Below are 23,378 nucleotides of genomic sequence, written 5' to 3'. Positions count from 1 at the left end.
GGTGAAAGGGAGGTGTGCATCAGTTTGAAGTTGGTGAAAGGGAGGTGTGCATCAGTTAGAAGTTGGTGAAAGGGAGGTGTGCATCAGTTTGAAGTTGGTGAAAGGGAGGTGTGCATCAGTTTGAATTTGGTGAAAGGGAGGTGTGCATCAGTTTGAAGTTGGTGAAAGGGAGGTGTGCATCAGTTTGAAGTTGGTGAAAGGGAGGTGTGCATCAGTTTGAAGTTGGTGAAAGGGAGGTGTGCATCAGTTAGAAGTTGGTGAAAGGGAGGTGTGCAGCAGTTAGAAGGTGGTGAAAGGGAGGTGTGCATCAGTTAGAAGTTGGTGAAAGGGAGGTGTGCAGCAGTTAGAAGTTGGTGAAAGGGAGGTGTGCATCAGTTTGAAGGTGGTGAAAGGGAGGTGTGCAGCAGTTTGAAGTTGGTGAAAGAGAGGTGTGCATCAGTTTGAAGTTGGTGAAAGGGAGGTGTGCAGCAGTTAGAAGGTGGTGAAAGGGAGGTGTGCATCAGTTTGAAGGTGGTGAAAGGGAGGTGTGCATCAGTTAGAAGTTGGTGAAAGGGAGGTGTGCAGCAGTTAGAAGTTGGTGAAAGGGAGGTGTGCAGCAGTTAGAAGGTGGTGAAAGGGAGGTGTGCAGCAGTTTGAAGTTGATGAAAGGGAGGTGTGCAGCAGTTTGAAGTTGGTGAAAGGGAGGTGTGCAGCAGTTTGAAATGTGAACTCTCCTGCTCCTCGGGGCGTTGTGGAGAGCACAGAGGACCACACAGAGTAAAAGCTTCCTTTATGTCAGCACAATCCCAAGTTCAGGCTGGTATACAGTACTGTATGTGGTCAGAGCCAGACACACAAATCTTCGCTCTCCATTGAAAACGGCCCCGCGTAGGCTACAATGCTTTCGAGAGTGCTAAATGTTATCGAGGTCACCTGCCCTAGTGTTTGTGGAAGGTACTAAATCAAGCACTCTGGGGGGAAAAGCGCCTGCTTGTGTGCAGTGTGTTGTCTTGACGTGAGAGGATAGATGTCTTGCTAGAAGACAAGGTGACTTGTTTTGGTGGCAGAGTAGCGCAGAGTCAGCGGCTGGTCAAAGTGCATCTCAAAGTGCTGGGGATATAAATCAAGGAGGAGCACTGTGTAGTCACTCACAGTGCATTGTGGGATAGTGTGGCAAGCACGCAAATTTGTAAGCCAAACATTTTGACATGGTGTGCGTATTAGTATGCATTAAATATCCTCCCCCTTCCTCTCTCCATCTCATCACTATATATCCCTACTACTTTCACTTCTTCATGCCAGCACACCTGCATGAAGTAATGTTCTATGCAGTTGAAATTCAAAGCAATGCCTTGTTTATCTAGTGAAATATCTACTGTGTGTCCTCTTCACAGGTGTGTGTGTGTTATGCAAAAGAATGTAGGTGGGTGGCAGCTGTGTAGTGGGTGAAGAAATGCTGGAGATTCACCTAGAATGAATTAAATGCTGGCAACAAACATACAACTGAATGCACTTGACAGCTTTTCATTTAATGGAGAGAATCTCCCGCCCCCCCCCCCCCCCCCCATCAATAATTTAACATGAGTAGCCGGCTAGCCGCAGCTAAGTGCCTTAAGAGGAAGTGCACATTCAGGACATTATAAAACCACATTTGTGGTCAGTTTTCTCTCAATCAAAGGCAGCCTTTCATCAAACCCAATTAATAAAAGTACCAACAGTACCACCGGAACTTCTAAGGCTGGCTTTACACAGTTAAAATTTCACACAACTTTAGTTGGTTGAAACTTAGGTGAAACTAAGTTGCAATTGAGTTGCATGGTGTAAAGCCCTCTGCAACGCACTTGAAACCTGTCTGAAACTCAGCCGCAGCTGTTGCAAAACTCTCAACTTTGGGAAACTAGTTTCACGTAACAGCCAATCCAAATGCCGATAACGTGTCAGATGATGATGTCAAACAGCTGAGCCATGTCAACAAGCAAACGTGAGCTACAGAAGGCAAACTGTGGTTGATGCACGTCGGTATCATTTCAGCCACTTTCAACTGATTGATTTCAACTTGACAATAGCTTAGCACCAAAATTAACAAAATAATAAAGCATAGATTTGAGAGATTATTATCATAGATATTATCCTTATAGATGTCATGCAAGTTTGGTAGTTAATGTTAAACCTTTTCATTTTGTCAAACAGCTGAGCCATGTCAACAAACAAACTTGTATACGTGTTATTTTTTAAATTGCAGTTAGCCAGCGGCTACCTTTACCGCTAGATTAGTTAACTCATTGAATGCCAGCCACTTTTGGAGAACGGATGCTCCCAGTGCCAGAGTTTCAGAGCGTTTTCAGTGATTTCTCGAGGCCCACAGAATATTGTGTGATATTACTATGTAAACACTGAACACGCACAAAGAACGATGAGACTCTATTCTATCATCTGCAAAAAAAAGTTTATTGATCCCATTTTCCGTTCTTTAGTTATGAGCCGGAGAAGATAGCTTGATTCATCCAAAAACAGCAATTTTTTTCTAGAAGCTGAGATAATTGGCCTTTTGTGAAATTAAACATTTCAAGCACATCACTGACTCTGAAGCTAATCTTTTCTAATGTAGTCACACCTCAAAAATAATTTCCTTCAATAAAACAGTGAAGGCCAGGGAATTCTGTTTGGCAGAATAATATTTTTTAGCTACAACCAGCAGCGCTGGCCCCTGCGTGCGCTGCTGGTTGCAGCTTCTTGCTGGTCTTGATTTGCTGCTGGTGGGCATCGGATATTCTGGCTTGCGTTTGTCAATCCTGTCCTGCTGCCTGGGTCTGTCTGGGTGTTGCGTGCTGCTCTGCGTGGCCCCCCCCCCCCCCCCCCCCGCCCCGCCCCGCCCCGCCTCGCCTCGCCTCAACTGCACACTCCTCCTCCTGTCTGTGGTGGCTCTCTGCTGAGTTTGCTGTGCGCACAGTGAAGGGTGCTCGACATCCTGCTTTTTTACAGCGTTCCGCGTGTGTTTGTCACCGGCAACGATGCTTCCAGTTGAGAATAATAACAACTCCACGGTGTGGATGTGCGGATGTGCTGTCGCAACCGACACGGAGCGGCTCAATTGTGGGAGCAGATTGGCTGCTGCAGGCACAGCTGCAGTAACGTGCTTCAGCATATCGATGCATACGGATGCGATGCGATTTCCGTTTCCATAACGACTTCTTCTTTGTTTTTTCCTTGCCTTTCTGTTATGTGGAGAGCACTGTCGCCACCTAAGGGTTCTGTAAAATAGGTTAGACACATCCAATAGCTATAATATTTGTACAGGAGAGGCAGAAGGCTTTGATCGACGCCCCACCGTCAAAAAACGCAATTGACGAACATGTCCGTCCTTGGCACTCTACGTTACTATTTGAAATGACGAACATGTCCGTCCATGGCACTCAATGAGTTAACATTAACATGGCGAATGCACTCACCGGAGGCTCATTGGAGCTCCTTGAAAATGATCCATTGGTCTCTCTTTTGAGTAGCCACTAGCCAGTCCTTCACCCACAAACCTTTATGGCCCTATCTTATGCCCAGTGCAAGGACAAGGGCAAGCGTTATCTTTGCTAGTTTCTAGCACTCAAAATCTTTTTTTGCCCATTTTAATTACCACTGGGTCGCTGAAACACGTCCTTTCATGTACTGACCCAGTGTGGTAATTAAAAGAAAAAAGGGAGATATTGAGTACTAGAAACTAGCAAAGATAACGCATGCCTTGCCCTTGCACTGGGCGCAAGATATGGCCCTAGCCTTTTTAGCTTGTGTTTTTTCCCTGCAGCATACATGTATCAATAAGCATTAATGCACCGAGCTCTCTTCCTATTCTCCGGGACAGCCATAATGAAACAAAATAGCCAGCCAGTGCCAGAGGAAAAAGTAATACAACACATCCGAAATTGATATCCAGCGAGAAAACGATACGGAATAAGATACAAAGATTACAATGACACTTCCCACTTGATATAATCTAGCGAGAAAAACAAGAAGACAATATGACAGATGGGAAAAAAGCAATCGCTAGCAATAGTTTGAGTGAAATATACTGCAGTGTTGCATGAGACTTGATTATTTTTGAATTGCTTCATGTAACTGTCAAGTTGCATGGAAATTATGTTTCATGCAATTCGCAACCTGCAACTAGTTGTGTGGAATTTCACCGTGTAAAGGCAGCCTAATAGTCCACTTGGGGCGTGCCGTCATAAAACAGAGGCAGCCTCAGTTCAGCTTGTCGAGTGAACTTTAAACGGTGCGGGAAACGGTGAAGGGAGTCGGCCATGGTGGAAGGAACAGGAGGGAATCAACCACAGTGATAGGGATGATTTAGAGGCATTACAGCGAGGAGGACGGCACGTAGGGCCGCCCTGTCAGTATGACTCTGACTCTCCATATGTGTGAAAAATGGCCTCTCCGCAGCACTGGCAAAGGACTTGGGGGACTCTGTTTAATGTTCACTTTGACTTGACAGGTGATGGACAGACACCAATTCACTGATATAATCTAAAGTAGTGTGCCTGCCGGTGTGATCTTCTTATCTAGAATCAAAACTGTAAATCACACTTTAGGGCAAAGTGAAGCGCTTCCATAAGTCTGAAGCGCGCCGAACGACTATATGGATGTGCAGGTTTTATAGGACCTGGAAAATAGGTGAGTTAAAAATAAAATCGTTTACGGTCTGGGCTGCTGCACTTACATCTCATCATACTTCGCTCTTCTCTGTCGTTTCCCCCTCCTCCTTGCATGGTATATCAAATATTCATATCATATTCTCACACGCACGCGCGCACACACACACACACACACACACACGCACGCACGCACGCACGCACGCACGCACAGAACACACATTTACACACCCTCTCCTGTACACACAATAAAAAACAAAACAAACTCAACTATGAGATTACAAAATATATAACATTCATAGACATCAGTGGCCATCTGCACATCAGGAAGTAGAAATGAATCAATGCTCAGTTGTCCACAGTGTTTTTAGCAACGGGCTATTCTGAATTGGGTAATCGTTACATTATCACGTAGCAGCATCGCTAAGTAGGCCACAGCCCCATGCTCTTCAGAGTGAATGCCAAAAAGACATCTGACTGAAACGTGTTGCGATGAGTGTAGGATAGCCTGCCTGTCAAGGGATGGAATGGCTTAGAGACATAGTGAGACCATGAGATACATGTGCTGAACACGTTGGACCCAATCTCAGCCGCACTGATTCCAGCTCTGGCGCCAGCCATCACGTCTAACAATTCCTGCAGATCCCATGATTACAGCTGGCTGTGCTGCAGACTCATGAATCAATCATGACTCCCCTGATAAAACAGACAAATGCATCCTATGTGAGCTGAGAAGGAGCGAGTGAGGTACAAGGAGGGAGAGAGAGAGAGAGAGAGAGAGAGACAGAGAGACAGAGAGATGAGGATCTGGACGTGGTGCAGGAGGATAAGACGGCTTCCTCAGATAATGAGAACAGAAGTGTTACATTACCCAGGTTCCAAGCAGACCCGTGCATTTAAAGATGCGGTGGGAAGGAGGGGACACTAAAAAGCACCCAATTGAATCGAGGAAGCAGATGGATTCACCGTCCCTTCAGTAACTTCATTTGGAGGCTAATTGAATCAGCATGGTAGCTGCGGGGAAATTGAATAAAATAGAGCAAGGCAAGTGCCATATTGGACTGGATTAAAATGAGGCCCTGGCGATAATACCTTAATGAAATTTGCATCAGACATGTTTTCAAGAGAGTCTGAGTTCTTTCTTGGTTTTGAATTCTTGGATCATATTTTTTATGGCGATTGAAATTGTGATGACATGACACTGAGCTTATTTTTTGATTATATATTTATGTCCATTCAAATCAGAGTGATTTAATGAAAAGGTTTCTATTATCAGACTGAAATCCGTTATCGGATATCTCCATCCCATGTGCTTTTTTATTTTTCCCATCAAATCTGGACCCTCCACAAACAGCCTGTCCACAGTAGTCAAACAAGTTCACCAATGTGCCAATTGTCATAATGATCCATGAAGATAGTTTGGACGTCAATGTCAGTTTGATCTCTGCTTATTGAAATGGGACTGGCGTATTTGCCTAAACTAGTGCTGGATGATCAATTTGCAACATTTGTCTCCTCTCCTTGTCTTCCAAATGTGATCTGTGGGCAGTGCCATTGCTCAGATCCCATCAGAGAGGATATGATGCCATCGCTCCACCACCCTGGACAAGGCCAAAATAAAAACAGGCATTGAAGGACAACTCCAGCGTTATTGGACTTTTTGCTCATTTCCTGTGTTCCCACACTGTCGATCGTTTTCCAGAACTTTTATCACATTATGAGATATTTGCTATTTCATCATAGTTGTTTTGAAAATGTTATATTTTGAAGTAAATGTCCAAATCTTTCAAGGTACTCCCAGTAAAGAGAGACGTGGCAATGTTAAGCCGCAATTGTGTAAAAAGCCAGCATTATTTTCTGTTTTTTAAGGACTATAGCTGGCGGAAGCGTCTTGCTTTGGTTCATCTGTTGGCTTGAATGGATTGTGACAGAAGGTTGGTTAATCACTGGTTGAAACTTTTATTTTGGAGAACTAAATTTGGAAATCAGACAAGCAGAAAGTGGAAGTATGACGCCCCCTCCTGTCTTGTCTCGGCTCTCACGGTGTTCTTGAATGCAAGACATTAATATGCAACAGTGAACACAACTTGTTTCAAAATAATACTTTATTACCTATTTGTGTTATGATGCTTGTCAGAACATGATTGGCAGCCTCTCTCGTTCACAATGGATTACTTTCCCCTGTCATTTGGAATTTAATTGGAGTGAATGAGCCTAAGAGGTGTGGAAATACCGATGCCGATTTAAAAATATCTTATATCATTGTAAAAAATGTAAATGCAAAACTCATGGTAATCACGCCAATCATGCCAGAATTGTTCTTTACACATGAGCTGTGATTGGGCTTGCCTGCACGTCTGATAGCGGATGTACGGGTGCGTTTAAAAATGCTATTACACTGTTAATCAGTGGTTTGTTTGTGGTTGTACTGATACAATTGTTGGGCTTATTGGAAAAGCTGCTTGTGCAAAACTGTGTTGGATTATGGACATTGTGATGTTCACTTCTATCAACATTTAATCAAGAAGAAATCCATACAAGTGCAGAAGCGGCATGACAGATCAGAATGTATGCCCAAGTCTTTGTTAGTATATTTCATACTTTGTTCCAGTATCCCAGCTGTGGCTAAACGGTTGTGTGCTTCTGTGTGATTGCAGTGGAAACCACCTGGAGACTTTCTAACATTCTGTTGCTTTAATTAGTTCAGCACGGCAACTTGGCCGCAGGTGCTGCTCCTATTGATTCTGTTTTGTGCGCAGAGTAATAAGACAAATAATGATAAAATACCGGGCAGCAGGCAGAATAAATTATATATTTAAACTGATTAAAATTTTGAATGCTCATGGTTTCCATGTCTGCAGGGACAACGTGGCATTATGAATAGTTTGGACCAGATCAATATACCCTACTATGCTAGTAATAGAAATTCCAGATTTAAGAAGACACCCTCTGTATACAGTGTGTAAGCTGCTGCCTGAGGATTCATGGTTGAAGGACACAGAGGACTGCTCACCCTTGAAGGTTCCCAATGAATTGTTACGTTCCATTTCTCCCATGTATGTAATTTCAGCAAAGCACTAGTGTCTTGTTCTTGAAATCCTATGATCATTGCTGTTCCAGATGATCAAAATCCCTCTCATATCCTTTCATGCTAGATTGCCTTTTCCCTCTCTTATGGGGAGCTTTTCCGCTCTTAGCCAGGACACATGCTTCATCTTTGCCGCATAAACACTCGAGAAGAGAAGAGATGGGATGAATTAGAGCCATTCTCCACTGAAACCAACAGCCAGCTAATTCTATTGATTAAAAGAAATGGAGTTTGTTGTCAGCGGAGTTGTATTTGAGGCAGCCATTTAATTAGGAAGCCGTTCTTTTAAAATGGGTGTAATGATAATCGCCGATTTGATTACAACAAAAACGCACGCTCACACTCACCGGCACTGAGCAGTCATCAGTCTGGCATTATGGTCCCTTCTATCCTGTAGTCCACTTGGGACACTGGTCCATGTGGTGTGTCATCAACACACACACACTCATGTTTTAGGGACCACTGACTACCAATCATCTGGGCTGATTTATTTGCAAAGTATATTAATTAATGCGGCTATCATTCACAAAAACACTTTGAATTGTGCTATAAAACACAATGGGTGAGAGAGGTATCAGGTTAATGAATAAGTTTGAAAGCACTAAAAACAGAAGAGCAATGTCAAACAAGACATTCAAAGCATAAAAGTGACACTTTATCCGAGTAGTAGTTCCGGCACATATTGACCCTTTAACCTTCAATAACTAGCCTACAAATGGAATGTGTAAAAAGGCTTGGATATACCTGTCTCATCAAATATTCACTATTATATTAGTCTCTGAAGTAAAATAAGGACAGCTGTATTGTTGCCAGCTCTGGGTTATGCTCCTCTCCAGAAACTTGACATTCATATAAATCATTGACAAATCAATGCTATTACTTTTATATGCTCACAACTCAGCACAAGAAAACCTACTAAAAAATGAATTCCATTACCATGATCTTCAGTTCAAATTATGAATACTGTAGTGTACGTTGCTCTTTGCAAGTGGATTTTCCGAACCGCAATATTTGGGAACACCTGTTTAATATAACGTATACATCAATCTCTGTGCACTGAAAGCACAAGGACAATCAACTGCCTGAATGATTCATGGGCCTAAAGTATTTTCCAAACAAGAAACAAAGACGTTCTTTAAATACTAAAGCCACCACTGTCATCTGATCATCATCTATGTTTTTACCTTTCTGTTGGTAGAAGCTATGAACACAACACAAACAAGGCAAAGCCAAATCTCTCTCCCTTCTTTGCACTCAGACAATTACTGTACATCACATGGACTTTTGCTCTCCTGGTCCATGACGACTTGCATTACCTGGCCGGGCACATGAGAGAGAGCAACCTGTCAGAAGAGCCGACAGAGAGAAAGGAAGTGGTGTGTCACAGCTCATACTACATCACTACATTAGCCAGGCAGGTGTTGGCTGCTGCTGTGTGACCAAGGCAGTGATGCCGAATTCAACATGAACAGCCATGTGCTGATTGCACAGGGGGCTACCTTACCTCCTTCAAAGTTTCCGCACACAAGTTGTTTCTCGGTCCTCATCATTACCAGGGTGCCACCGCCACACGCCACACATATTTATCACAGCCAAGGAGATAATTGGCTGTGAAAAGCAAGGGGCCATAGGGGATGACAAATGAACCACGGCAATGGAATTACTTTTATAGCTTGTTTATAACGTTTGCAGGCAAATACATCTTTTCAGGTTAGAAATAAATTGATATATTCAAGCTGAGACAGCCTGCCAGAGACCCCTCCCCCCCGCCCCCAAGTCGTTACGGTTGTTTACTGGACTGGATAAGTCTTTGTCATAAAGTGGATGGATATTCATATTATCCTCTCATTATAAGCCAGAAGCCTTTTGCTAGCTGCATAATAGAAGTCTGTTTTGTTTCAGAAATGGCAGAAACTCCTTTAAGCTAGAACGCTTACATAAAATGAGATGGAACTTTAATGAAATTATGCCACAATGGGATACAGCAAACAAACATTGAATATGAATAAGAATATAGCAAACAGGGTGATAGTATGGAGGCGGGAATCATTGTACAGTCTCAGTCAGGACGTTGGCACACAACAGCACACAACACTCTGTGTGTGCACCTTGAGGAGGTATGACAGCACTCTACAGAAGGGCTGGGAGGTTGAACAAAAACAAAAAGTAATTTGACAGCTGTTGGTGAGGATGCAATTTATAATGGTGTGGACATGAGCAGTAGTCTTCTGTAAAAGGCTGTGTGTGCGTGTGTGTGTGTGTGTGTGTGTGTGTGTGTGTGTGTGTGTGTGTGTGTGTGTGTGTGCGTGTGTCTGTGTGTGTGTGTGTGTGTGTGTGTACTGTGTACGCACACTGAATGCTGAGACTTAATGCTGAATCCATAAATCCATAATATTCTTGGGTCATGCAGTAGTATGGAGGGGGGAAAGCCAACAAAACAAAACAACAAAAGAGGCATGTGTTTAGAAATGTGTGTTTCTCAGAAATAATCATTTGTCTGGAAGCATCTGCACAGCTTGTGTGGCACTGGAAACTACCAGTAGACAGAAGCTACACTCCCTGGGCTGCACTGGAGGACTAACGCTTTGTTCTATCTTCTGCACAGAGCTCAAAGATGACACGCATCCAAAGAGAAGTCAAAGGCCATATTTTCTGTTTCCTGCTTTGCCACAGGGATTTGTAAGCTCGCAAGAGGGTAACAGAAAAGCCTTAAACTCGCTTCACTGGGGTGAATGTAATTTGTCTCAGACGTATGACTCTACAATGCTGCGCACCTTTCAGAAACAACATCACACAACTGAACCAAATTCCAGTATGCAGCCAGTAAAATTAAATCTTTTTATCTTAGTTATGAAGGTCACAGTGGTTTTTCTGTCTCTTACAAGGACATTTATTCATCACTAAGAGCAATGCTACCGTCTGTGCTAAGTGTGTACATGTCTCAGTTTCAACAATGTAGCTATCCAGCTTTGTATGTTAATGACCCAAACACGTTAAAAAGTGATCAGACATTCATGAAGGACCAAACTTTACAAAGTATGCAGGTAGATAACTTTGTATAATCATTTGCCTCAATGCCTTTTGTTTCAACACAGGTGACTCCAAGATTTGATACATTAAAGTTACAAACTGATGCTGCAGCTTCAGAGTAAATTTGTTAGCTTAAAAAAGAACTTTAGAGATAAGCTAAACTCATGCCCTGGCTATTGATTATGCTGGACAGGTGGCTGTAACATCTTTCTTTAATGCACAAATTCTTGCGTTGGTGGTTATCAATGTAATAGTTACATTGCTGATGTATTTCTGTAGTCACATCAGTATTTCAATCATGAGAGACCGGTTGGTAAAATTTAACAAGCAAGCTTTATTCACAACTGGCATGGCAACTAGTTTTGGCGTAATGACTCCATGATAAGATGACGCTCTTCTTGTGGTGAGAGAGGAGGGCATCTGCTCAGACTAGGATAGAGAATCCCCCCATAGGGAATTCTTCAGGAGTCAAGACGTTGGTGGTGGTGGACTGGGGAGGTGGGTGGGGCGAAACACAGCTCCGGAGAAGACGATCAGCCCGAGGTACGACGAGCCATTGAGAAGAACAATCAAGAAAGAGGATGATGACGTGATGTCCACGGCTATATATTGCTCACGTCCTCTTCGGTGATCGGCTCAGCAGACAAAGATGGATGACATCACAGATGACATCACAGCAGCAAGTATGACATCACCGATGACATCAGCAAGTATGACATCACCGATGACATCACCCATGTTTTGACAGATGTCATGGGCTGATTGGCTATTGAGGATGGACTGATATATGGTGACGTGACTGGGTCTTCATTCGTGAAACTCGGTCCGTGAGACCCCATCTCAATGTCACAAAATGTCTAGGCAATTTTGGACATCGGTGGCTCCACATGGCAGCAAGAGGCAACTGTTTGAAAAAGCTGAACTTAAACACCCAGGAATCAGGTATTATCACACCAGCAAACTGCACACAGCACACTCGTGTTTACCAACCCCACTGGTCTTTCATCATTGTATTCCAGAGGGACGAGAAAGGGAAAAGACCTAACCTTGGTGAGTTCAGCTTTCTCTGGATGGAGCGCTCAGAGCAAGAATAAAGAACTTAGTACCGTATATGGTATAAAAACAAAAACAAAACAAAACAAAAAATAAAACGTGCATATCCTAGTAACAACACTATACAATCGCCTAGTTCAAATTCAGCTGAATTCAGGGAAGTTAATCTCTGCTGAGGAGTTGGGAGCCTGCGATACAATTAAGAGACGTGAGATGAAGAGGCACACTTTAAGGCATTCCGTTCCACTATTGTTGTCGATTGTTTACCACAATCAACCACAAAAGTCTCAACAGTGCTGGAACAGGACTTGCCAGACATTCTGCAGTGCACGTGTTCGACGCATTAACAGGGACATCGTGAAATTGAAAAGTAGCACCATCTCTCTGGTAATTTCCCTTCGCTATATGGACATGTTAATGTGCATAATTAACTAATCAGCTTATGCCAGCTGGAACACTTGGCAGCTCACTCTGACAGCTTCAACGTCTCTCTTGAAAACATCTTGAGAGATTCTGGTTCAATCTCCCTCTGTGTAATTTTATCTCCCGCCAGGCAAGAAGAGCTTGAGCTTGGAGAGTACTCAGTAGAGGTCCAGAGCTTGCTGTTTTCATTAGCTTTTACATTGCTTTGTCTACACAAAATGTCAATTATAAAGTATTTAGTCTGTCAGAAGCTATACACTCAACTTGTTTATCAAATTACTCCTCTGAAATTATTCATTAAAAGTTTGTGCAGTTTATTTCTTCGATGGATGTGACATCACTGAACGTAGCAAAGTGTGCTCTTTTACTCCTTGATCAAACAGACATGTTCAGGCAATGCGGCATGTCATGTGACTGACTGCAACAGCATATAGAGACAAAAGGAGTCTCTTGCGCGTCAGCCCCTCCGCAAAAGGAGGTCGGTGCTCTCAGGACAGGACAGTATTATGACAAAAGTTCAATGGACAAACCAAAGAGGATCCTGGAGCACACGATTCACTGGAAAATTGCTTTATTCAATGACTAACGTTTCAACGCCTACTGCGTCTTCATCAGAGTCAAACAGGGTGACAAGGAAAACAACTTGCTTTAAAAAGCCTCCCCAATACACATCGCAGTCCGTCATTGGCTGCTAAGGATGGGAGGTGCCCAAACCCAGTGGGCCAATAGCACTCAAACCGCACAGTGAAGTAGGCTATAATGGCCAGCCACATTTATAAATAACAATATAATATAAGCCATAGAATAGAAATACATAGGCACAAATAACAATTTCTCCAAAGGAAAGGTACAGGTTATAAATAACAAGAGAGGCTTAGTTCCTCGTTTAGACCATTTGGTTCAACAGTATTTAGGCTGTGAATCCAAAATGCTTCTCTTCTTAACAGTTTATTGACAGTGTCGCCTCCTCTCTGTGAGGGAGACACATGCTCAATACCCCAGAATTTCAGTGTGGCAGCAGAGCCATGCTGGGCCTGAGCATAGTGTCTCGCTATTGCATAATCCATGTTGTGGTTGCGGATTGCAGCCTTGTGTTCAGCAATACGGACTTTTAATGCCCGTTTGGTCTGTCCGACATACACCATCCCGCACGGACACTTCAGAATATAAACCACATGTGTGGTGCTGCAGTTTATGAATGAGTTAATTTTATACTTTTTACCAGTCCGTGGGTGAGAAAATTGTTTGGTGTCGGCGGAGTTGGAACAGTGGGTACAGTGACCACATCTGTAAAAACCAGAGGGAGGGGCGGGTAACCACGTAGGCTTAGGGGGGGGTGTCATGGTACTGTGAACCAGTCTGTCTCTTATTGACCGAGATCTCCTGAAAGAAATTAACGGAGGCTCTAAACACAGTGACTTGAGTGCAGGGTCACTCTGTAGAACGTGCCAGTGTTTGTTGATGGTGTGTTTGATCTCTCCACCGATTGGAGAGAACTCCGTGGAGAAACAGAGGCGTGGTGCGGAAGAGCCAGAGCGCCTGGATTTCTCAAGGAGGCGGGCTCTCGGGGTGCGCACTGCCCTTTGATAGGCTGCCTCGATAACTGTCTCCGCGTAGCCCCTGTCCAGGAAGCGTTTCCTCATCTCAACTGTTTTGTCCATGAATTCTTGGTCTGTGCTGCAGTTTCTCTTCAGTCTGAGAAACTGGCCAGTGGGAATGTTGTTGATGAGTCGCCTGGGATGATGGCTGTCAGCTCTCAGTAGAGTGTTCCTACTAAGAGGTTTCCTGTAGATGGTAGTGTCTACACCCCCGTGTCCGTTTTTGTAAATGGTTAGATCCAGGAAATTTATATTTTTATAAAAATAAATAAAAATATAAATTTCCTGGATCTAACCATTTACAAAAACGGACACGGGGGTGTAGACACTACCATCTACAGGAAACCTCTTAGTAGGAACACTCTACTGAGAGCTGACAGCCATCATCCCAGGCGACTCATCAACAACATTCCCACTGGCCAGTTTCTCAGACTGAAGAGAAACTGCAGCACAGACCAAGAATTCATGGACAAAACAGTTGAGATGAGGAAACGCTTCCTGGACAGGGGCTACGCGGAGACAGTTATCGAGGCAGCCTATCAAAGGGCAGTGCGCACCCCGAGAGCCCGCCTCCTTGAGAAATCCAGGCGCTCTGGCTCTTCCGCACCACGCCTCTGTTTCTCCACGGAGTTCTCTCCAATCGGTGGAGAGATCAAACACACCATCAACAAACACTGGCACGTTCTACAGAGTGACCCTGCACTCAAGTCACTGTGTTTAGAGCCTCCGTTAATTTCTTTCAGGAGATCTCGGTCAATAAGAGACAGACTGGTTCACAGTACCATGACACCCCCCCCTAAGCCTACGTGGTTACCCGCCCCTCCCTCTGGTTTTTACAGATGTGGTCACTGTACCCACTGTTCCAACTCCGCCGACACCAAACAATTTTCTCACCCACGGACTGGTAAAAAGTATAAAATTAACTCATTCATAAACTGCAGCACCACACATGTGGTTTATATTCTGAAGTGTCCGTGCGGGATGGTGTATGTCGGACAGACCAAACGGGCATTAAAAGTCCGTATTGCTGAACACAAGGCTGCAATCCGCAACCACAACATGGATTATGCAATAGCGAGACACTATGCTCAGGCCCAGCATGGCTCTGCTGCCACACTGAAATTCTGGGGTATTGAGCATGTGTCTCCCTCACAGAGAGGAGGCGACACTGTCAATAAACTGTTAAGAAGAGAAGCATTTTGGATTCACAGCCTAAATACTGTTGAACCAAATGGTCTAAACGAGGAACTAAGCCTCTCTTGTTATTTATAACCTGTACCTTTCCTTTGGAGAAATTGTTATTTGTGCCTATGTATTTCTATTCTATGGCTTATATTATATTGTTATTTATAAATGTGGCTGGCCATTATAGCCTACTTCACTGTGCGGTTTGAGTGCTATTGGCCCACTGGGTTTGGGCACCTCCCATCCTTAGCAGCCAATGACGGACTGCGATGTGTATTGGGGAGGCTTTTTAAAGCAAGTTGTTTTCCTTGTCACCCTGTTTGACTCTGATGAAGACGCAGTAGGCGTTGAAACGTTAGTCATTGAATAAAGCAATTTTCCAGTGAATCGTGTGCTCCAGGATCCTCTTTGGTTTGTCCATTGAACTTTTGTCAGCATATAGAGACAGTCCGCATGTCTGGGAGAATGCCCATACAGGCTCTAGGAACGCCCACAATAGACGCTGGGTTAGCCTGGGGGCGGGGTCAGGGTTTCATCTGTGAGCCTGGTATTAATTTGTTTAGTTGCATGCCGCTTCAGTATCCAGTATGTTAAAAAACTCTCGTAACGGGACAAGCCCCGTCTTTTATTGTCACACGAACACCACAACACATGCATGCGACCACAACACACTCATGCTGACGGTGGCCGGTGAAAAGTGTCCTCTGCATTTAACCCATCCAGGCATGTCCTTTCCTCCAGGGGACAGGCCAGGAGCAGTGGTCGCTTTCTCGTACAGCGCCCGGGGACCAACTTCGGGTGTTGTCGTCACTGGTCGGATGACGATGACGATCTGATCTGATCTTCTGCATGTTTTTAGTGGGGGGGGGGGTTATATACAGAGGAACCCCCTGGGGGAGCACGGGGAGAACATGCAAACTCCACACAGAGAGAAAGGCCCTTACGACGAGATACCCCACCTGGGCAGTAGGCACTGAAGATATGGGGGGAACACAACCACAGCGCCCACAGTGTCCCAGGCGAGAATCGAACTCAGGACCTTCTGACTGTGAGGCGACAGCTCTACCACTGAGCCACCGTGCTGCCACTGAGATGTTTAGTGCAGTACTGAACACAAAGGTGTTGAGCAGAATTTACCAAAGGTAAATGACTAGGATAAGAAAAATGTAATGTGTATTGTCAGAGTAGGTAAGAAATGTTGCATGTTTACATGTATGTATCAAAAATGCAATTACAGTACTGCTTTCACTAGATCTACATGTCAGATAATGATTGAATTGTTTGCTCATTATTTTCTGGATCTTGTCCCGTCCCCTGCATCGAAAAAAAAATCAGTGTGATATTTGGAGTGGGAAAAGTGCTTCTCCACTGCTTCTCTGCACTGCACAGCAGCTGCACTTGATTAATTGAAATACTTAATTTGTCATTAAGCCTGATTAATTCAATGAATCTATCAGGTTTAAAGTCATTCCGTAATGTCATTGCGGGTCAATTATTTGCCATGGCAACCAATGTGAAGAAGATGCTGAGTGTGGGAGTTTAACAAAATGTGTATAATACCATCATCAGCACATATTAGGACACAGCTCAATTACAACAACTGTAAAGACGGAGAGCGGTGAAGCACTCTTTATTACTCATACTGTCTACTTTTCAAACAGCAGATATGCTATAGGCCTGTGTGTAGTCAGTGTGTACAGAGGAGGGCTTTGACAGTGGAAGCCATGGGTTTCCTCACTGCACCTGCATCTCTTCCTTCTCCTGCTGGCACAGCATGCAATATGAGACCACACGTTTTCCTCTACCCACAGTGATCAATTTTGCTTAGCTGAGCTCCATGGCCGGGATGGGGCCTGCTTAAGTGCCTGTCTCCTCCAACACACAACCCTGCATACCCTCATGCTCAGCAAAAGGCTTTCAGCGTAATAAAAACACACATCTGACTCAAGACCCCACCAATCTAATAATGGCCGGTGTGACTATAGAGTGCTCACGGTGTCACTGCTAGGGAAGCGGTCAGCGGGTACACAGTGCCTTTGGAAGGCAAAGGAAGCAATGAAATCACTCACATGCTCCATTCATCCACAGCTTATACAGTATCTGTTTTATAGCTTGAAGTGAGAAATGATTTGTCATTCGAGAAGCAGAGAGCATTTACTGGCTTAAAAAAAAGAAAAATCCAATATGTGAGGGCATATGTGAGGCTATAATTGGCCATGATTGAGTCTGATTGATATGTAGCGTCCTTAACCTTGGGTGTCCTCTATCAATCTCACATCCACTGAAGATTAAATCACACCGATTGTTCAGCACTCACACTGCAATATAAGTGTTCACTTAGACGCGTGTGTTGTCCCTTTCAGGACACATTTTCAGCCATCAGTTACTGTAATGAAAACAAATGGCTTGGTGACTGGTTGCAGAAAGCCTGCTGTAGCCAAAGATAACAGCTGAACACATCCAGCAGGTGAAGCAGCGTGGGTGGTTGCTTTCAAAAGGCTGGTATGAAAAAAAGTGTTTTTGGTGAGCAATGGCGCATAGAGGTAGACTCTAAGGGTGTGTGTCCTCCATACAGTATAGCGTTTTTCTTCCTGAGCGCACTCTCCTCATTAACAGCAATGGGAAGCGGCCGCAAAGGCGCACAAAAGGCGGCCGTGTCAGAAAAGAGCTGCAGCTGCCATTCCCCCCCATTAAAGCCAAGCACTTTCAACAGTTGGGAAATGTTCAACTTTTCAGAAAAGCGTGACATGAACCGCTTTTTCCAGCTGACCAATCGTGATGACAGAGACACTGGCAGTTTCCCCACACAGCAACAACACGGACGTTTGGATAATGGACATGTATTGGAAATATCTGGTAAGCCTTTGCTTCTTCCACAACACCATATTGCAGAGCCGGTCTGCCCTATACGCTCACTACGCAACTTGAGTAGGGCCCTGCGCCACGCAAACTAGGCCCCACCTCCGCCTCCCCCTTGCATGTGTCAATGTTTACACGTCAAGTTCGCTGAGAGGACGGAGGATGAAAAAACACCATGAGAGTCAATTGCGGGAACAGCAATCAGGTAATCATGCTTTCTCTCCAAGTTTGCTGTCAGCAAATAGTAACGACGTTAAGCTGATGTGCATCTCTCTAGTCTGTCTTGGCAGGCAGTGCCAGTGCTCTTGGTCTGTCTGTGTCTTGTCTTCTGTCTTGCCTGCTTGCCAGTGACTTCCAGGGCTGTGTTCTGTGACTTTGTGCCTGACAAGACAACTATTTATTACGTTTAATGAACACCAACGGGCAACGGTGTTTATAGACTCCATCTCGGAAAACAGATAACCGCGTCGTATGCTCGTGCCCAAAATGAAACAACAGTTATGAACATAACTACGCTTCTATGAGTCCTTCCTGACTGCAGGAAAGACTCAATAGAATGCACGCTTTACAGCAGTAACTTCAAACAAGACAATATCTAGGGCTCTATCTTCCCAAAAGCGCTAATTTAGCGTTTGCACTCGTTTAATGCCGTGCGCAATGCAAATTGGGGGCGGACACAAGCGCATGCCTGTGATAATTGTACTGGGCATTGGCTGCCACAAGCCAAAGCAGGCGTTTCAGCGCTAAAATGTGGTGATAGATGGCATTATGCTATCGTCAGCAACACGCAATTACTTTGCACTAAGAGCTTTGAAAAGGACCTCTTATGCGCAAATACCTCTCTGCGCTGGGTGATTATGGCTGCGCTCCCAGCGCAGAGAGGTATTTGCGCAGTGGAAAGTGGAATTCCTTTTGGATATGTCATTACGCACAGCCTTGCCACGCCAAGACATCAAATTATGCTGCTAAAATTGGGTATTAGCAGATAATTCAGTGAGGCAATCAACTATAACTCACTGAGAAACTTTTATCACATTGCAAAGAGGGAAATGAATTGAGAAAACTTGTTGGACAATCAACATAGGCTATTTACTTTCATAAGCCGGAGGGTCGCACCACAGACGATCTGTCAATAAGCTCTCTCTGTCCTCGCACGAGTGTGAGTACACTCTATTACGCATGGAGAGAATTACAGCATATTGCATGCCTCGCGCAAACAACCATTGCGAGACGGGAATCTGATTGGTTTTGATTTACGTAATGCCCAGCCTTGCCTGGCCACGCCTGTGAATAATTCTGGTAGTTAAGACCGCCCAAATCCCGTTTGCGCAGGCATTTTGGGGCGCAGATGATTTTGGCACGGCCCTAACCTTTCCTGAATCTGAACCTTTCCGCATGCCGGCCGAGAATTGCATCCCCAACATATTTCGGGGCTGTTTTAACTTAGAAATAAGGGAGGTCACGTCTACCAGACAATTATATCACTTTTAAACAGTTACATTTCTGTATAAATGATTACAAGTATGCTCCCGTGAGGTGGGGATGCTTTTTTTTGCTGATTGGCGGGGAAGCAAAACATGGGAGAACACCTGGCGGATGGTGCAAGGCGGAATGCTATCTTCCCTGCATTAAGGCACGCGCAAACAGGTGCGCAAAGCGCTATTAGGGGATAGCGCCTGTCGGAAGATAGAGCCCCTAGTCTCTTAATTACAACTCTGACAAATGCAAGATGGAAAGCAATGGATTGACTTGAAGTAAAAATGTTGATTAGCTGGGCATACTCTGCAGTATGGATGTGCATTTCTCAGTAAATATAACCATCAAGTATTCAGCCAAGCCATAGTATAAATATTATTTTATATTTGAAAATGTATAAAAGGATAAGATGCTGGATCATCAAGTCAAATTAAAATTTCTTATTTATGTCAATGTTACATGTAATATTCACTTACCTTAAGATTCTATAGAAACTATTCCATAAAAATTGTTTGTTTATAGCTTACCAGATTCTGTTCTGTATACTGTATACTTATTAGACTGACAGATGGAGCAAACTGTTTTAAATGAGGGTGGATTGTAGTGGGAGCACTGGGGTGTCAGGTGTGACTGTGTGGTGATAGCAAATGGCTTACATGGCTCACAGGTCAGGTGGGAAGGCCCCTTGGAAGAATTTTGCTTAGGGAGGTCACAATATACCGCACTGCTGTATTATCTGCTAGAGGTGCTAACCAGCTGATTACTGAGCTAGCAGCTGCTCAGATGACATTGCTGTGATCCGCATTTTATTTCTCCTCACAAAAAGTGCCCCAGGCAGCTCTTTTTGCAAAAAGGAAAAAGAAAAACGCTATACTGTACATTATGGACACACACCCTAAGTAAAGTGTTATATTTAGCGATGTCACTGTACACATCAATGAAGTATTTTCTAAATAAAATAGTTGAAACCAAGTGTGGCAGGAGGAATTTGGTATTGAATTATCTGACATTATATGGGAAAGGAGTTTGTCTGTGGTACAACTCTGCTCAGTTAATAGTAGACACCAGCTGATTCAATTTAAAGTTGCCCATCATCTTCACTATTCTAAGCATAAGTTGCACAAGTTCTTCCCCTCTGTCTCACCACTGTGTGACAGGTGTCAGAGGGCACTCTGTCTCATGACTTCTGGTTCTGCCCTTCACTGATGGGATTCTGGGCCAAAATATTTGACTGGTACTCTAAGGCCTACAAAATTACCCTTCAGCCAGAGGCAGAACTCGCCATCTCCGGCTGCTCAGAGACCTCTCTGGGCTTCCCCACAGCTGTGCAACAGTCTCTGGCACTGGGGACAACTGTTGCCAAAAAACTCCCTCTTCACCTTCTTTCCAAATGTGGTTGACGGACATGATCTCTGTTATAAGGATGGAGAGGCTCCCCTGAGAACCAACTCACTCAAAAAGTTTCTAACTGTTTGGGACCCGTTTCGAGCCTACCTTGACGAGGTTGGGGGTGGTGGGTGACTTGCCCGGCTGGTTGGACGCCTTGCGTGGGCACCCCATGCGCGACATATCTTACAAGTACATAAGCACCCTATATGGATGGTAGCAGCACATTATAATAACTGTCGATATTATGTCTTTCTTTCTTTTCCTTTCCTGTGTCTGAGCTTGTTCGTTTTTGTTCATATATTGTTAAAATTGAAAAAAAAAATCTATCTATCTATCTATCTATCTATCTATCTATCTATCTATCTATCTATCTATCTATCTATCTATCTATCTATCTCTATCTATCTATCTATCTATCTATCTATCTATCTATCTATATATATATATATATATATATATATATATATATATATAAATAAAATAGTTGAAACCCATTGCGATTGCATTACTGCTTTCATGCCATTACAATGAGTCCTATGTCAGTCTCAAATCAAGTCTCAAGTCTAATGTAGTTAAGTCAGAACAAAAACTAAAAGCCAGTATAAATTTAATCTCTTAAAGAAAACAAAATACCTAGTACCTTTCAATCCGATCTCATCTTCATAGTATAAAAACTTGGTAAGAGCATCATGAGTTTGATTTATATAATGAGTTTCAATCCAAGTCATTTACAGTACACACACACAAGATCTGTTTCTAAAGTCTGTCAAGACTTTAGAAACATTTTCAAGTCAAGCCTCAAGTAGTCTTACTTTCTTTCATGTATCAAGTCAAATCTCACTCACTGATCGGCCCACAGACAGCCTCCTACCTGTAGCCACTGTGACTGGTCACTGTGTCCAGCTGTCCAAGCATTGACCTTGCCCTGCTTGTCCAGCCGTGCCTTGCCTGGCTCCCAAGTGAACATGTCCATGTTGAGCGTCCTGAAGATGCTGGAGGCCGTCACCTGGTAGTCCTGGATGTGGCCTGACTTCATTCCCATTGGCTCAGAGCAGCCTGGTGCCAACAAAACAATGAGGATTGTAAAGGCATTTCTTCTAACCTCCCTGACTATACAACCTTAACATTCTCGTACATTCTCTACGTTGTTATTGCATAGTCATTAGTCAATATAACAAATAGAGTATAATACAACTGTGAAGAAGGCACACTGCATTTTTCAAACCACACTGTATCACAGCATTTGTGTCGTGGACTCAAAACAACTCTCAGACTTCTGACAAGTCACACACTCACGGTGACCCACCTGTTAGCTCACATCCCAGCAGCTCCATGCGCAAAGTGCAGTGCCTCCTGCAGACTTGGGGGTAGATACGCACATACTGGGCCTCAATAGGAGGGGTGAAGGAGTTAGCCGATGGAGCGTTGTTATCCACATTTCCTCTGAAGATCTGGAGCAGGAGATGACATAACAGCACATGGGAGGGAGGTGGAGGTAGAGGGAATGGTGGAGGGAGGGGGGTGGACAGGATAGAAGAGTGGATCAGTTCTGACGCTGTCTCTAGTGTCTACTCCACACTCAACAAATTGCTGTCATTCAAGGTCAATGAGCTAGAATTACAGGGAAAAATAGACAATTTCTCGCACCATTTGAGCCCGTAATTTATATGCACACACTGGTGTGTTTTAAATTAGTGGTCCAATTATATAGCTATACCTTCTGGAGTGTTATATCAGATACAGTGAGATACTGAGATACAGTCTGACAGGACTGTCTGATATGAGTGAGTGTGTGTGTGTGTGTGTGTGTGTGTGTGTGTGTGTGTGTGTGTGTGTGTGTGTGTGTGTGTGTGTGTGTGTGTGTGCGTGTGCGTGTGCGTGTGCGTGTGTGTGTGTGTGTGCGTGTGCATGCGTGTGTGTGTGTGCGTGTGCGTTTTATGGAATACAGGCAATATAAGCTCTCACTGGATGTCAACCAACTACATAAAAACATCAACCACATAACCCCCCCCCCCCCCCAAAAAAAGAAGAAGAAAATAAATGAATGAATAAATAAAAATAAAACACTTATAGGTGGGGGGTCAGGAAGTGTGATTACGTCAAACACTCTGGCAGGTCTTACAGGTATTTGCTCCTGTCCACTGTCACAGTCATAACCTCGATTTCCCCCCCAAAAAGCCTAACTGTACACACTCAGACGCACACATTCCCGCTTTCTGCATGGCCCTTACTGACAAAGAAAGGGGGAGGGGGAGGTAGACAAATGCATGAGAGACAAGGAAATAAATGGCACATTAATTAAATTAAATTAATTTCAAGTTTGGAAGTGGGGGTCATTGGGAGCTTGGCCTGGTGGGAAGCAAGTGGTTTTGCTGTCAGAAATGACAGAGCGCTTGGTGGCCTACTTGGTGGCCGTTTATCCCCAAATAGTATAAAATTTCAATCAGGAAGTCATAAAGTGGAGGGGGGGTAAGGGGCAGGAAGATGGGCACGGCGTGTGAAAGCTAATTAAAAAGCCATCTCATCATGTCCTCCACCCTGCCCTTGACTGAGCAGTCTCCAGTTGCCGTGTGTGCGCACGCACGTGTGCGTGTGTCCATGTTTGTTCGTGTGTGACGGAGAGAGAGGCCAAAAGGGAAAGAGTAGAGAGACATAATG

General features: G+C 44.0%; 1 protein-coding gene across 2 annotated transcripts in view; it reads right to left on the bottom strand.

The window, feature by feature from the left end:
* Nucleotides 1–23,378, bottom strand: part of edil3a (EGF-like repeats and discoidin I-like domains 3a) — a gene marked incomplete at its 3' end in the record, with an annotated part of 167,521 nt that overhangs the window by 27,560 nt on the left and 116,583 nt on the right. For both annotated transcript variants that reach the window (XM_083644447.1, XM_083644448.1), the window contains exons 7-8: nt 22,027–22,171; nt 21,592–21,776 (exon numbers count right to left, since the gene is read on the bottom strand). In XM_083644447.1, the coding sequence (XP_083500573.1) occupies nt 21,592–21,776; nt 22,027–22,171 (330 nt within the window). The remainder of the gene's footprint in view (nt 1–21,591; nt 21,777–22,026; nt 22,172–23,378) is intronic.

Source organism: Poromitra crassiceps, assembly GCF_964638095.1.
Source record: "Poromitra crassiceps genome assembly, chromosome: 10".
Classification (NCBI taxonomy): domain Eukaryota; kingdom Metazoa; phylum Chordata; class Actinopteri; order Beryciformes; family Melamphaidae; genus Poromitra; species Poromitra crassiceps.
The sequence above is the reverse complement of the archived record's forward strand: the minus strand, read 5'-3'. Positions and strand labels throughout refer to the sequence as shown.